Below are 16262 nucleotides of genomic sequence, written 5' to 3' on the forward strand. Positions count from 1 at the left end.
AAATTTCAATTGCATAGCCTGTCAGTGGATGGACAGAAATCTCACAGATTTCATCAAAATGTGCATTCTGAAGATAAACAAATGACAGAATCTTCATTTTTGGATGAACTAACCCTTTAAAGCTGCTTTGATGATAGGGCAATGTGTTATTATGGAATTCAAATTTTTTTTTTAAATATTTTACATTTCATAAATCAAATATAATTAAATTAAAAATAATTTAAAAAGCGCCCTAGTAAACATCAATCACTCAGATGACACTTTATATGTTTTACTTTCAATCTTTAAAGACTGAATTTATTGTTATAAAGAAATTAGAAGGCTTGTTAGTTTAATATATTCATCGTTTTGACCACATTTCACCAAAACAACTATATAAACACTTATAAAACAATCATACAAAAAATACATCAACACAATATATACACATATTAGCATATATCTATCCTTCACAAATGTGAATTTTCTTCTGTGCAGTAATAATGTCCTCAAATCTTGCCATGGTCTTGCATGGTATTGCATCTTTTCAGCGCAGTTTGCCCTGGCAGCATGTCAGTGGTTATACAGGGTATCCATATTTGCTGTCATATGTGAGCGGAGGCCTGTGATCAGATGCAAGCATGCTGGCTTCCCTTTGGGCTCGGCTGCGTTCGGTGTGGGTGCTGCTGCGCCCGGATCCGGCCCGTATGACATCGGCATTCTGTACAGAGCTGTAATAGATGCCCGGGTGGACGCGGTAATTCATTACGGAACGGAAGCTGGAGTTACGGCTTCCCGGGCGACTCTCCGGAGCTGCAGTGTCCTCCCTGAGATACGGTAGAGGAAAGGAACAATGTCACATGGTGTTAGCCACATGTTTTTTTTATTTTATTTATAATATATATATAGCCTCATATATATATATAATATATATATAAATATATATATATATATATATATATTATAAGCCAAAGCAAAAATAAGGACACACATAGGCCTACACTAGCCTATTTGGAGCTAATCCAGTTAATTATTATTGGGTGTGGTTGCGGTTGCGGTTGATTAATTAAAAGGTATCTGTATTGCTTATTAGTCAGCCAGGTATTGTGAGACATTCCTTAATAATGCACTAAAAGTATGTAGGCTACATCCGCTGGTGAAGGGAAACTTGTTTTGAACTTGTAGTGAGACGGTATGCCAGTGTTGAGACATGCTGCATTCATGCCATGTAGTTATTACCGTTGTCATGACAAATCAGGTTCCCCTCGAAATCAGGTCTCCAACTGTCAGTGATTATCCTAAATATGTGTGTCATTGATGAATAAGGTTTTTAAAAGTGTAAAAAAAAAAACATAATGGAGATATAATTAATTAAGTTAAGTTTTACTAAGTGTTAACAATGAGATTATGTGGTTTTTATAATCAATTAACACTGCTTTTGACATTTTTTACAAGATGGACAAAATTTGTCACCAAAAAAGTCATTCGGTTTAACTACAAAATACATTTTGGTCCAAAAAGAACAAAAACTACGACTTTATTCAGCATTGTCTTCTCTTCCGGAATCCTTTCCTTTGAATTGATTCCATTGAATCCTTTCATCTGTCGGCGTTGGTAATGCACTTTTACGTCGTTGTTTTTGGCGATTAGGACATCCGCGACATGCACACTTACGCACCATTTTAAAAAATATAGCAATACCAAAATACAAACAATGTAGAATAGCTTGAATACAGCGTGCGTCTCCCTCAGACTGTAAACGAAGCTCAGGCGCACCAGATAACACGTCAGCAGCGTCACTGCGGAGTCATGAACCTGGATTGACAACAGACCCGGAAGAGAAGACAATGCTGAATAAAGTCGTAGTTTTTGTTATTTTTGGACCAAAATGTATTTTCGATGCTTCAAAAACTTCTAACTAACCCACTGATGTCACATGGACTACTTTGATGATGTTTTTATTACCTTTCTGGACATGGACAGTCTACCGTACATACACTTTCAATGGAGGGACAGAAAGCTCTCGGACTAAATCTAAAATATCTTAAACTGTGTTCCAAAGATGAACGGAGGTCTTACGGGTTTGGAACGACATGAGGGTGAGTCATTAATGACATCATTTTCATTTTTGGGTGAACTAACCCTTTAACAATTAGTTGCTTATTAGCATGCATATTACTAGGATATTGGCTGTTTTTTGAAACTTATAAAGCACATATTAATGCCTTTTCTGCATGACCATATTCTACATCCTATAATCCTAACCAATACGCAGTAATAAACAGTAATTAGGAGTTTACTGAGGCAAAAGTTATAGTTGCTAGTTAGTTAATAGTGCGAATTGGACCCTAAACTCAAGTGTGGCCACAAATTGTAATTACGAGGACATGAACACTTTTTACATGCCAGAAACTCATAATTACAGTAATTCTGACATAGTGTGAAAGCACCTATATACTGTACCACCAGAGGTGCCATTCCCATTCAAACCACTCAGTTTTTGGAGCAAAAATGGATTTTTACATTTGATAATTAAGTTTCACAATTATAGTAGGAATTTTGGAGCAAAAATGGATTTTTACATTTGATAATTAAGTTTCACAATTATAGTAGGAACAAAAACAACAGTTTTGGGCTATATTTTCCTAAAAAGTTTGAAAATCCTCTAAAATGCTTACTAAATCCACTGAAAATAGTATTCTGTAGTACTATGACTAGTAAATGCCCATGCAAACCTTTCCACTATGCTGCTAGGGTGTTGTGGGTGGTTGCTAATGTAGTTGTGTAATGTGTTTGTTAGTGCTTGCATACTGTCAAAGGAGTCCAACATTCTTGTCTCTGCGACTTCACCTCCTTTAGCGTACGTCTGTGGGATTTTTTATTTTACCTTTAAAATTGGCATGAACTGAAAATACACCTCATCTATTTTATAAATGTTATAGATCTCATTGTAAACAATCCTTTCTTATGTCATTTTTCATTCAAAATGTCATAAAATTGACCTCCTGGTGAAAATGACACACTTTTCTCTGATCATGTATGCAGGACTTGTCCAAGCATTTAGTCCACTTAACCTCCGCCTCTGTAAGCTCATGTTCATCTGCCTCCATTTGTTGAGTGCAGCGTCCACATCTCAAAATCCAATCAACAACTGATGCATAGAACCAGGTCCCAACCTTAAATTCTTTCCTTTTCAATAATCAGTTTCACTCGGATATACGACCAGCAATATCTTACCTGATCTCATTGGCGACCTCTTTTTCATAGCGCCGCTTGTTGCAACAGCAAATCAGGAGCCAGATCAGCAAAAGGAGGAGGAGCAGCAGCAGCAAAGCACCAATCACAGCTCCCACAATCACTCCCACTTTATTGGTTGCTAGAGATAAAAGATTCCGATAAAAGACAGTAGGTTATCTCACTCTCACTGAGAAAAAGTTCATCTGAAAGTGCAGCTGAGGCTTCAAACGCCTTACAAAATCATCTAGGTTCATCAAAATAATATGCACAAAAGAAAATAATGCTTTGTTGAGTGAATCTGCATAATTTGTACAAGGACACATACTGCATAATGGCTTTCATAAACACATATAATATATGAACCCTGAACTGAAACATGCTGAATACATAGGAGGATGACTGGATTTCTTGATTTCTCCATTGGTTCAATAAGCATGAAGAGACTCTTACATGCAAATAACTACCATTCAAGTATTTGGACACTTATTCACCAACTTCCATTTTTTTTTTGCATGAAATCTTTAAATCAGCTGGTGTTTTTGATGATTTTTAGTGGATGTGCACTTATACCGGTTTTAATGTTTTTGAGAAAGTCTCTTCTGCTCACCAAGGCTACATTTATTTAACCAAAAATACAGTAAAAACAGTAATATTGTGAAACATTATTACAGTTAAAAAAAAAAAATAACTTTTGTGGAAACCATGATACATTTTATTTCAGGATTTTTGATGAATAGAAAGTTAAATGAACAGCATTTATTTGAAATACAAATCATACGTAACATTATAAATGTCTTTAATGTCGCTTTTGATTCATTTAATGCATCCTTGTTGAATACAAGTATTAATATCTTCTCTCTTTTTTTAAACCTTACTTACCCAAAACTTTTGAATCGTAGCGTATAATAGTTTCCACAATAATATTAATCAGCTCAACCGTTTTCAACACTGACAATAATAAGAAATGTTTCTTGAGCAGCATATTAGAATGATTTGTGAAGGATCATGTGACACTGAAGACTGGAGTAATGATGCTGAAAATTCAGCTTTGATCAAAGGAATAATTTACATTTTAAAATATTTTTAAAAAGAAATTGCAATAATATTTCACATCATTACTGCATTTTTAATCAAATTAATGCAGCCTTGGTGAGCACAAGAGACTCAAAAACTTACACAGGTGTCCTTGCAGAGTAACTGCAGGTTTATTTCTCTCTTTGATAATGATTATATTTGTGAAATTTCTGTGCTTGCTTCCTGTCAGATAAATTTGACATGCCGTTATGTAATGCACTGACAATCAGACATCAAGTGTGTCTTTGTTGTGCAAATACTTTGCGGATCCACCCATACTTACGGTTATAAGCTTGAAGGGCGTATGTGCAGCGTTCTGCGCCTACTTCATTGCTGACCTCACAAACGTACTTCCCCGTGTAGCTCTCGCTGTGGTTTCTGATCAGCAGCTCTCCGGTCAGGGGACCTTCAAACAAAAGAGTCATTCAGAATGTGCAGCCATTGCGAAAGGCCCGGCAGTGTCGTTTACGGCAGATTGCACACAGCAAAACTTGTTTGGTTGCTATGAGGCTCAAAAAATGTTTTTGTTTTCATCTACAGCAGCTGGCTTTACGACGCACAGCCCTGAAGCTACAGGTTATTCAAGCGGGACCAAATATTAAGCTTTCACTTCAAGTATGTGCTGAGTAGTGTGGCGCTAGACCTGCGTTCACGGGTGGAGACTCACTCTGTGTTGCGGTTGGTGGCATGTTTCCACCTTCCTTTGTCCATGCATATTTTAGAGGTGATGAACCCTGGGAGGATTTGCAGCGGAGCGAAACGGTTCCGCCCTTCTCCTCGCTACCTTCCACCCAGCATTTAGGGGACGAAGGTCGCACTGAAAGAGACCAAAAGAAAAAGAATCAGAGGTCATGGACAAAATCACATGGCTGATGCATGGAGACTGAGAGAGCTATTAATTTAATATTTTTACTTTTAAATAATAATGTGTATTGGAAAAGTAATGATATATGTCAGCGATAAGCCATTGTAGCCAATTTGATTTAAAAGAAAAAAGAAGGGGGAAAAAAAAGATATATATAATTTCTTTTTAAACCACAAAAGTTACTTTACTTGTTACTTTTTTTAAGTAACAAAGTGTTATAAATAATTTTTAAACAAATACATGAAATATGCCTTGCAGGGACTTCTGTAAAGAATTTTACATTTTATGTTACATTAAGTTACTTTTATTATCTGTCTTGGATAGCTACAGTAGTGATATCTTTCACAATCAGGTCTGACTACATTCTGCTGTAAAACACCAGCTTTCCATCTAATTAGATAACATCAAGTCCTACTTTACATTTCACACAGAAAGGCATCACATTTAAGGAAGTAAAATGGTTTGGGAATGCAATTTCCTGTTGACACTCTCATACTTGCAATTCGTGAAATTAGAGTCACATTTATTAAACTGAATGGCCAAATAACAGTATATATATATATATATATATATATATATATATATATATATATATATATATGTGTGTGTGTGTGTGTGTGTGTGTGTGTGTGTGTGTGTGTGTGTGTGTATTTATATATATATGTATGTTAGATATATGTATATATGTATGTTAGATATATGTATATATGTATGTTAGATATATGTATGTATAGTTGTAACTAAAATAAGAACAAAAATGTTACTTGAAGTTTTGTTACTTAAAAACAACATTTGAGTCTTGAGAAAATCAAGTCTTTTTGCATCAGCAAATTATTTGCAGAAATTTTAAGCAAACATGTTTAAGTTTGCTTGTTACTTGTTTATTTAGGCTACTGATGTATTTAAAGGTGCCATTGAACGTTTTTTTACAAGATGTAATATAAGTCTAAGGTGTCCCCTGAATGTGTCTGTGAAGTTTCAGCTCAAAATACCCCATAGATTTTTTTTAATTAATTTTTTTAACTGCCTATTTTGAGGCATAATTAGAAATGCGCCGATTCAGGCTGCGGCCCCTTTAATTCCTCACGCTCCCTGACCTCCCGAGCTCTCGACTCTATCATTGCATAAACAAAGTTCACACAGCTCATATAACCCTCAAAATGGATCTTTACAAAGTGTTCGTCATGCAGCATGTCTAATCGCGTAAGTATGGTATTTATTTGGATGTTTACATTTGATTCTGAATGAGTTTGATAGTGCTCCATGTCTAAAGCTAACATTACACACTGTTGGAGAGATTTATAAAGAATGAAGTTGTGTTTATGAATTATACAGACTGCAAGTGTTTAATAATGAAAATAGCAACGGCTCTCTTGTCTCCGTGAATACAGTAGGAAACGATGGTAACTTTAAGCACATTTAACAGTACATTAGCAACATGCTAACGAAACATTTAAAAAGACAATTTACAAATATCACTAAAAATATCATGATATCATGGATCATGTCAGTTATTATTGCTCCATCTGCCATTTTTCGCTGTTGTCCTTGCTTGCTTACCTAGTCTGATGATTCAGCTGTGCACAGATCCAGACGTTAATACTGGCTGCCCTTGTCTAATGCCTTGAACATGGGCTGGCATATGCAAATATTGGGGTCGTACATATTAATGATCCCGACTGTTACGTAACAGTCTGTGTTATGTTGAGATTCACCTGTTCTTCGGAGATCTTTTAAACAAATGAGATTTATATAAGAAGGAGGAAACAATGGAGTTTGAGACTCACTGTATGTCATTTCCATGTACTGAACTCTTGTTATTCAACTATGCCGAGGTAAATTCAATTTTCAATTCGATGGCACCTTTAATAATATACTTAATTTTATTATCATGGGAAATGATGCACGCGATTTGTGAATCATTGTCCGTCATTTTGCAAGCAACTGGTGATAAAGAAAAATGATTTATTAAAATATCTCTGATTATTTTCATCAGAAAGAAGAAAGTCATATACACTTAGGATGGCTTGAGGGTGAGTAAAGCCTGGAGTAATTTTCATTTGAAAGTGAACTAATCCTTTAAAGGCTCACTGAGCCAGAGTTTTCCAAGAAAGTGGAAATCATTGAGTCTCTGGACAGACGAGGTGGCGGGGTTGGGCTGAGGTTAATAGAGGAAAACAGAAGGCAGGCGTGAACAAAGAGCGTCCACCCCACCTGCCATTCCAGTCATGTCATCATGAACAACTGGGTGAAAGGGTGGAGAGAACCGGTAAAACAGAAACCCAGCAGCTCGATGAGATTGTCTGAGCCGGTCAGCAGAGACAGAGGGAATTTGTGCACATCCTCACCAAGCACCACTAAAGTGACTTTCCTCGAGTCGATGCCCGGTGTCTTCTTCACTTTGCACTGGTACGTGGCCGTGTCCGAGACCTTGAGGGTGGAGAAGGTGATCGTGGCATCGCCGCGGCTCGGGTCGCCGACAAACTTCATGCGACTCATCAGGTCTGGGTTTCCTAGCTGATACTGTTTCCCTCCCGTGTAGGATAAGATCTGTCAGACAGTCAGAGAGAAGCTCAGTGAGACGGTGGACAAGTGAGCCTTATCTAATATAACAGGTATAACCACCCGCCGTCATTAAGACGGAGCCTCTAATAGTCTACACCATACGCACAGATCTCTCTGAATCTCCACTGACATCCCTGAAAAGCCTGAGGTTAAGTAGTCTGGACAAGGGAGAAATGGGAGGAAATTACAAAATAAATCCATCTAGATGATAAGATTGATCAGGTGTAGACTGTGATCACCATGGAGCTGAGAAAACATTCTTGTCTTATCAAGAAAACACCAGATGTTTTACGTCAAGAAAAGCTGCACAGCATGCATTCTTTGCATTGTTAAAATCACCTTTATTCCTTCAGTAGTTCATTTTAAAGGGTCTTGCAGTGTAACAAATGTTCTGTAGCGTCTTTCATGTAATATGAGGGTTATTTTAGTAAAAATGGATGTAGAAAGAATTTTCACTCAGAAATTGCTAGTAAATTTTATAAACAATTACAAAGAAAGAGCAAGTAAAAAAAAATAGAATTAAACATGACATTTTGAAGTAGAAAACTGAAATAGTATTTCTCGTAAAACACACTCAAACAATCTTCCAAAAATAAAAAAAAAATCTTTTTTGTTATGTCATATATATATATACACACACTACCGCTCAAAAGTTTGGGATCGGTAAGATTTTTAATGTTTTTAAAAGAATGCTTACAAGGCTTAATTTATTTAATTAAAAATACAGTAAAAACAGTAATATTGTGAAAAATTATTACAATTTAAAATAACTGTTTTCTATTTGAATATATTTTACAAAGTAATTTATTCCTGTGATGCAAAGCTGAATTTTCAGCATCGTTACTCCAGTCTTCAGTGTCACATGATCCTTCAGAAATCATTCTAATATGCTGATCTGCTGCTCAATAAATATTTGTTATTATTATCAATGTTGAAAACAGTTGTGTACTTTTTTTTTTTTCAGGATTCCTTGATGAATAGAAAGTTCAAAAGAACAGCATTTATCTGAAATACAAAGCTTCTGTAGCATTATACACTACCGTTCAAAAGTTTGGGGTCAGTAAGAATTTTTATTTTTTTGAAAAGAAATTAAAGAAATGAATACTTTTATTCAGCAAGGATGCATTAAATCAATCAAAAGTGGCAGTAAAGACATTTAAAATGTTACAAAAGATTAGATTTCAGATAAACACTGTTCTTTTGAACTTTCTATTCATCAAAGAATCCTGAAAAAAAAAATATTTTACACAAATATTTTGTATATTTCACACATAAAAGTTTACACAATCTTTCTTGAGCAGCAAATTGACATATGAGAATGATTTCTGAAGGATCATGTGACACTGAAGACTGGAGTAATGATGCTGAAAATTCAGTTTTGCCAACACAAGAATAAATTACATTTTAAAATATTTTCAAATAGAAAACAGTCATTTTAAATTGTAATAATACTTCACAATATTACTGTTTTTACTGCATTTTTAATTAAGTAAATGCACCCTTGGTGAGCAGACGAAACTTCTTTTAAAAACATTATATATAGGCCTATATATATAAATGTTACCTTGGCAAGAAGGTAAAGTAAATTAACTTTATACTTGATTCTGATGCTTTCGAAAGGAGATACAATACAAGATGAGAATGTGGTTTGAAGAGGTCATGACATGAGACATCAAATTTTTCTTGAGCTTTTGACATATAGTTCCCTTTAAGTAAATAATTTAATAATGTTTTTTTGTGTTTTCAAATCACTTAGGATTTTCAACTAAAAACAGAAAACTTATGTGTTTTGGCCATATATTTGTTTGTATGGACATTATAAGTGAACCTCAAGGAACATATTAAAATAATAAGATAAAATATTAAAAATATCCATCTTTTAAACTCTATTTTGTATTCTCAGTGGCCTCTCACCAGCTCATCTTTCTGGGTCATGTCTTGACTGACGACTGTCCACTCAATGTCCAGGTCTCCGACATCTGCTGCTTCCAGAGTGTACGTGCATCCCAAAGAAACACTCTCCCCCTGGGCTTTCTTGAGCGTCTGTGGTCCTGTGGACGTCACCTTTATAGCCCACGTAAGAGCTAAAGGTTCACAGAGAGAGATACAGAATAATTCATTAATGACCATTCATTTTAAAAACACCTGTCTTGCCCTATCATAGGTCATATTCAATTGAATTTCGTTTGGTTTGGTTACCAACTAGTCAATAAACCTTTTTATTGTGCTATCTATACTACTCATGACTATATGGTTTGTTGCATTGTATTATTTGCATAACATATCCAATCAGAACAGATTTCTTACCCATGTTTGGGCCACGGCTCACCAGTTCAGAACCAGTTTTTGCCCATTGAATTGAATTGAATTTTGTGTTGCATTTTCTCTCTGAAACTTAGTCAAGGTCCCCTGCACCAAAATCAATGGCAATTTTGTTTATAATGCAAATTAAATGAGCTTTTCACAGTTTGTCAACTGCACATTTAATATGTAAATTAGCTCTGTTATGATTGGCTAACATCTTTGCATGAGAAATGCATGTCAATGACACCTCCAAGATGATGAATACTGATTAACCTTTTGATTGATGTGCTCATAGTTGTGACGATTTCTGAAGAAACCATTTTTGCAGCTTAATTTCAATGATTGGTCTGAGGAAGAACTGAAACGGCACCATTTGTTTCAGAAGAGCACAAACAGTCCTGTTTTCCATGATATATGCACTTTTAAAAAGGGATCGAGAGGAGGATTTGCTATAATGAATCAATGTTGCTAATAGTGCCATTTATCTACACGTTCTGTCTGTGCTAGAAAATCTGCTAAGTGCAATTCCCATGCTTCAATCTTGTGGGTTGCTTCTGAATGTTGGTTGTGTGGAGGATGATACAGACTGCTGCAATTTGGACTGTACAGCATCACTCCACTGATCCAGACACCATCCATCAGCTCTTTTAAAATGCTGAAAGTGCACTTGCAGGCTGCTTCTGGATATTTGGCCGGTAATAACTTTCTTCTCCCATATTTGATGAATTACTTGAGCCATGATCACTGGAAAATGTTTTCCACAGATTGTGGCACCTAGCAGAATATTTCAATAAATATGGTGCATTCTATATTAAGCCTAAACTCTAAAAAAAAAAAGCTGGGTTAAAAACAACCCAAGTTGGGTTGAAAATGGACAAACCCAGTGGTTGGGTTAAATGTTAATTTATTAAACATATTAATAAATGTTCATTTCCAACATATAAGTAACTAGCGCCTAACATTTCAGCTGGCTAAAAACACTTTGGTGGACACACGGCCTAAATGTGAGCATACATTTACTCATTTACTTCTCCTGCATCCTATTCTTCTGCGATCCAGAATGGCAGAACAGCTGAAAGGTTTGTTTGAGCTGCGCCCTCTACTGTACAGGTGTGAATTTGCATTTCCTTCAGCCTGAGGATTATTCTCTGCACTTTTGGTGTGAAATGGCCTTTACATTTGCACTGCAAAAAATGCTGTTCTTACTTAGAGTTTTTGTCTCGTTTCTCGTCAAAAATATAAAAAAATTCTTAGATCAAGAAGCATTTTCTTGACAAGTATTTTATTTTTTCTAAAAACAAGACAATAAAAGTCAAAGTCTTTAAAACAAGCTAAATAATCTGCCAATGGGGTAAGCAAAATAATCTTAATCCAAACTGAAAACAAGATTATATATTACGGAAGAGGATTAGGGCCAAGCAATAATAAAAAAATAAAACCATCCTGAAATTAAAGTTGTTAAATTACGAGAAAAAAGTCGAAATAAAATGTTGAGAATAAACTCATTAAATTACGAGAAAAAAACTCATTAAATTTCGAGAAAAAAGTCGAGATAAAATGTTGAGAATAAAGTCATTAAATTACGAGAAAAAAGTCGTTAAATTACAAGAACAAATTCGTTAAATTTTGAGAAAAAAGTCGAGAGAAAATGTTGAGAATAAACTCATTAAATTATGAGAAAAAAAGTCATTATATTACAAGAACAAATTTAATGAGTTTATTCTCAACATTTTATCTCGACTTTTTTCTCGAAATTTAACAAGTTTTTTCTCAACATTTTATTTAGACTTTTTTCTCGAAATTTAACAAGTTTTTTCTCGTAATTTAACGACTTTATTCTCAACATTTTATCTCGACTTTTTTCTCAAAATTTAACGACTTTATTCTCAACATTTTATCTCGACTTTTTTCTCAAAATTTAAGGAGTTTTTTCTCAACATTTTATTTCGACTTTTTTCTCGGAATTTAACGAGTTTATTCTCAACATTTTATCTCGCCTTTTTTTTCGAAATTTAACAAGTTTTTTCTCGTAATTTAACAACTTTAATCTCGAGATGGTTTTATTTTTTTATTATTGCTTGGCCCTAATCCTCTTCCGTAATATATCTTATTTTTGGTTTGAGAAAAGATTTTGCTTACCCCATTGGCAGATTATTTTGCTTGTTTTTAGAAAAAATAAGAAAATAATTTTCACTTGTCAAGAAAATGCTTCTTGATCTAAGAATTCTTAGATATTTGGACTGGAAACAAGACAGAAATTCTAAGTAAGAACAGCATTTTTTACAGTGTGGCAAAAATAGAACTTTTTTGTTGTTATAAAAACAAACAAACAAACAGCCCGGCCCAGATGAGAAAAAGTAACACAAAAGTAATGTAACACATTACTTTTCCATAAAAAAGTAACTAAGTAATGCAATTAGTTACTTTTTTAGGGAGTTACGCAATATTATAATGCATTGCTTTTAAAAGTAACTTTCCCCAACACTGAACAACATCAGTTTACTGTCATCAGAAATACCTGAAACAACAATTAGGCTGATGTACTGATGTACTCTCCTTTCCTCATATTTTCCTGTCACAATCTGTGTCTCAAATTCACAGACAACTGCCTTGATTACAGATGAGCAATCCTCGCTAGGGGCGTCTATTTTTTTTTTTTTTTTTTAAATGCTACAGATTGTCGGGCTTGTCTTGTTTTTTTGCACCACCACAACAACAGAACATGTCAGACGACTGTGTCATCCCTGTTAGTATTGCACTTTCACACAAAACGCAGGGAGTGTCTGTGTGATTTACGGATCGCCTCTCTCAGCTGGAATAAAAACAGTCCAAGCATGAATGTGTTGAGCAACACCGCTGGGCTAAACCCGTTGATATATGGTCAAAAATCATGCATTTTCATGCTCTATAATTTCAGTGCACTTAATACGATGCAAATCGTGTTCACACATAATAAACTATTGTTTTGTGCACACTAAATCTACTTCTTCTTCTTTCTTTAGAAATTCTAATGCAAAGGCATTAAACTGAAACTCAGAAGCAGTAATATTCAGAGCTTGAATTTCCATAAAGTGGAGTGGGAGGCCAGTGCAACTTCTTAATATGCAGGGTTAATTTATGCATAACATGGTCACACTGCCGTGGAAACTCGATGCAGCCCACACAAAGTGAAGAGAAAAGTGACCTTTAATGCAGAAAACCCTCAAAAAGACTGTTAAATAAATAAATAAATAAATAAGACAAGTATTTCACACACCTGCATGATTTAGACACGCTGCAATGATGTATAATGCAGCTAGCTGTAAGGGGAAGTTGATCCAGGACTTGCTCATAGCCAAATGTCAACTATAACTGAAAACCTGAAAGAAAAAAAAGAGAGAGAGAGCACAGACTGTCATTGTCCCTTAGCTGACTGGACACCTCATTTGCAAGTGTGATTCATTTGATTCTGATAAGGGTCTCACGTATGACGAATTCAAATGTCATTTTAGCTCAAACGGAATGAGAAAGTCTCGAGTTTCAATTCAAAAGTGTAAAAATGAATCATTAATCACTCTGAAGTAGTAAAGGAGAAATGTCAACAAATATGGCACAGAAAAAATGAAATCAGCAACCGTGGATGGACTTGTATCTGACAGAAGTGATCAGATACATATATATATATATATATATATATATATATATATATATATATATATATATATATATATATATATATATATATATATATATATATATATATATTTATATTTAAAGGCCGATTTATATAATGCTATATACAATAAAAAAAGTATAATAATATAAGAAATAATGATAAATTGAAATAAAGTCAATTTAAAATTCACTAAAGAGAAAATACAGTATGTATTTTTATTTAGTTCTTCATGTTTAAGAGTGTTGGAATGCTATATTTGGCAGATTGATCCACTATCCAGACTTTAAAAAAAAAAAAAAAATAAAAAATAAATAAATAAATAAATAAATAAATAAATAAAATAAAAAATATGTAATGTTATATAAAATACAATTTGAATAATAATAATACTTAAATAAATTATTTAAAAATGTATTTTTTGATAAAAGTGACCAGATATATTTTTACTAAGGCCAATATTGATACTGATTTATATAATGATATATACAATAATATATATTGTTTATTTATTTTATTGTATATATATATATATATATATATATATATATATATATATATATATATATATATATATATATATATATATACACATACAATAAAATAAACAAACAAACAAACAAACAAATAAATAAATAAATACATTTAAATTAAAAAGTCAATTTAAACATGTACTAAAGAGAAAATACAGTATGTATTTTTATTGTATCTATTCAGTTATGCTGTATTTGCCAGATTGATCCCCTATTTCAACAAAGAAAAATAAAATAAAATAAAATAAAATAAAATAAAATAATACATTTTTATTATAATAATAACTAAATATACTTAAATAAATTAATTAAAAATGTATTTTTGATAGAAGTGACCAGATATATTTTTAAAGGCCAATACTGATACTAATTTATATAATTTAAAAAAATAAAAAAAATAAAAAAAAATATGATTATTTATAAGAAATAATAATATAAGAAAAAATATATTAAATACATTTATATAAAAAGTTCACTTTTATAAAATTCACTAAAGAGAAAATACAGAATGTGTTGTTTTGTGTGTGTCTCTTCAGTTACTAGAGTGTTGAAATGCTATATTTGCCAGATTGATCCACTATCTAGATTTAAATAAAGAAAAATAAAATAAAAATGTGTAATATGTAAAATACAATTTTAATAATAATAATAATAATAATAATAATAATAATAATAATAATAATTTAAATATACTTTAATTAAAAAAATATTTCTTTTACACATTTACTTAATTCAAAACAAACATTTCGAAACAGAAACTGTGCACTATCAAATGACAAGTGTGACAAATCCAAAACTCTCAAACACTGTCGCCTATCATATATTTTAATAAATATTATAATATTTGAAACACCAGGTGGAGTTATCAAAAAGAAACACAATAAAAAGGAAATGGTTTCACATCTCAAAACACCGAAACTGTGATTCTTATCAGTGTGTCCATAAATCATTTAAGGAACAAATCATGTGCCAGCATAGCTGCCAATAAAACACAGTAATTAAAACTTTGAGAAAGGGAGTCCTGTCACAACTGAATGCAGCTTTTGATTCAATGAACCTTACTGACGGTCTGCAATAATCATTACTGTCTCATAAGAATTTAAATAAGCCAGAAAAACTAATTAATGGAGGTCAGAGAAGGCAAGGATCTCATTTCTGTTAGTTCTTTTAAAGAGCAAAGTCCAAACTTCAGTTCTTCCTATCACAACCAACTTCACAACAAGCTCTGGTTCTTTTGTTATTAATATAAAGCTCATGTAAACTCAAAAAATAAAATTACCTCTCAATGGAGCAACCAATTTCAGAATAATCCAACAAACACAGTCGTTCTATCGGCTGTTTTCTTTGCGGTTTCCTGTACTCAACTCTCACTCTTGCCTGAAGCAGGTAAAGGCAAGCTCCGCCCCATCACAGCACTCCACCAATCACAGCCTGAGAATCACAAACTGAGTGAAACCCACTGATGACCAGCCTATTTACACCTGACATGTTTGAGTTGTGATTCATGGCCTCTGTGTAGGCAGTTGAGAGCTTTCCTTCCAATGCAATATTCACTCTGGATTATAATGTGTTCAGAGAATCACAGTAAGTGAATTAAACCAGCCATTTTAAATGGATTTCATGATCCAAACACAGTGTTCACAGAGAAGCTTCTCATTTGGATATTGAAAGTAATGCTAAATACGAATAACTAATTATATAGTCATCCATAGTTAGAATATCAAAATAAACATCAACATTTAAAAGGACAGATTCCCGTATTTGTTGTTGGTGTTGAAGTTGAAAGGCCTTGCATCCATCACACATGGTATTTTGGTGAAAATAGACCTGTTGTTTGGTAATATGACTAATACTAATTCAATATTAGTGCTTGTTCTGTGTGTCGGTTTGATAAATCACAAAACTGTGTTTTCTTACTCAGTCTTGGCCATGTGAATCATTTTGCATTTTGTTTGGCCTGTGCAATTTGGGTTAGTATTAAAGTCCCCCTGTAGTCAATAATTTTATCCCCTAAAACTCATATTTGAAACACCACAATGACATATTTGAATGT

General features: G+C 33.5%; 1 protein-coding gene across 1 annotated transcript; it reads right to left on the reverse strand.

Annotated features, from left to right (window-relative positions):
• Positions 1–265: 265 nt before the first annotated feature.
• On the reverse strand, positions 266–15643 carry vsig8b (V-set and immunoglobulin domain containing 8b). Its single transcript, XM_048210670.1, has 8 exons — positions 15489–15643; positions 13281–13383; positions 9635–9804; positions 7504–7705; positions 4958–5107; positions 4574–4696; positions 3217–3355; positions 266–806 (listed from the first exon to the last, which is right to left on the reverse strand). The coding sequence occupies exons 2-8, from the start codon at positions 13354–13356 to the stop codon at positions 560–562; spliced, it is 1107 nt and encodes a 368-aa protein (XP_048066627.1). The 5' UTR covers positions 13357–13383; positions 15489–15643; the 3' UTR covers positions 266–559.
• Between the last annotated feature and the right edge of the window lie 619 nt (positions 15644–16262).

This window comes from Megalobrama amblycephala, linkage group LG12 (genome assembly GCF_018812025.1).
Source record: "Megalobrama amblycephala isolate DHTTF-2021 linkage group LG12, ASM1881202v1, whole genome shotgun sequence".
NCBI lineage: Eukaryota > Metazoa > Chordata > Actinopteri > Cypriniformes > Xenocyprididae > Megalobrama > Megalobrama amblycephala.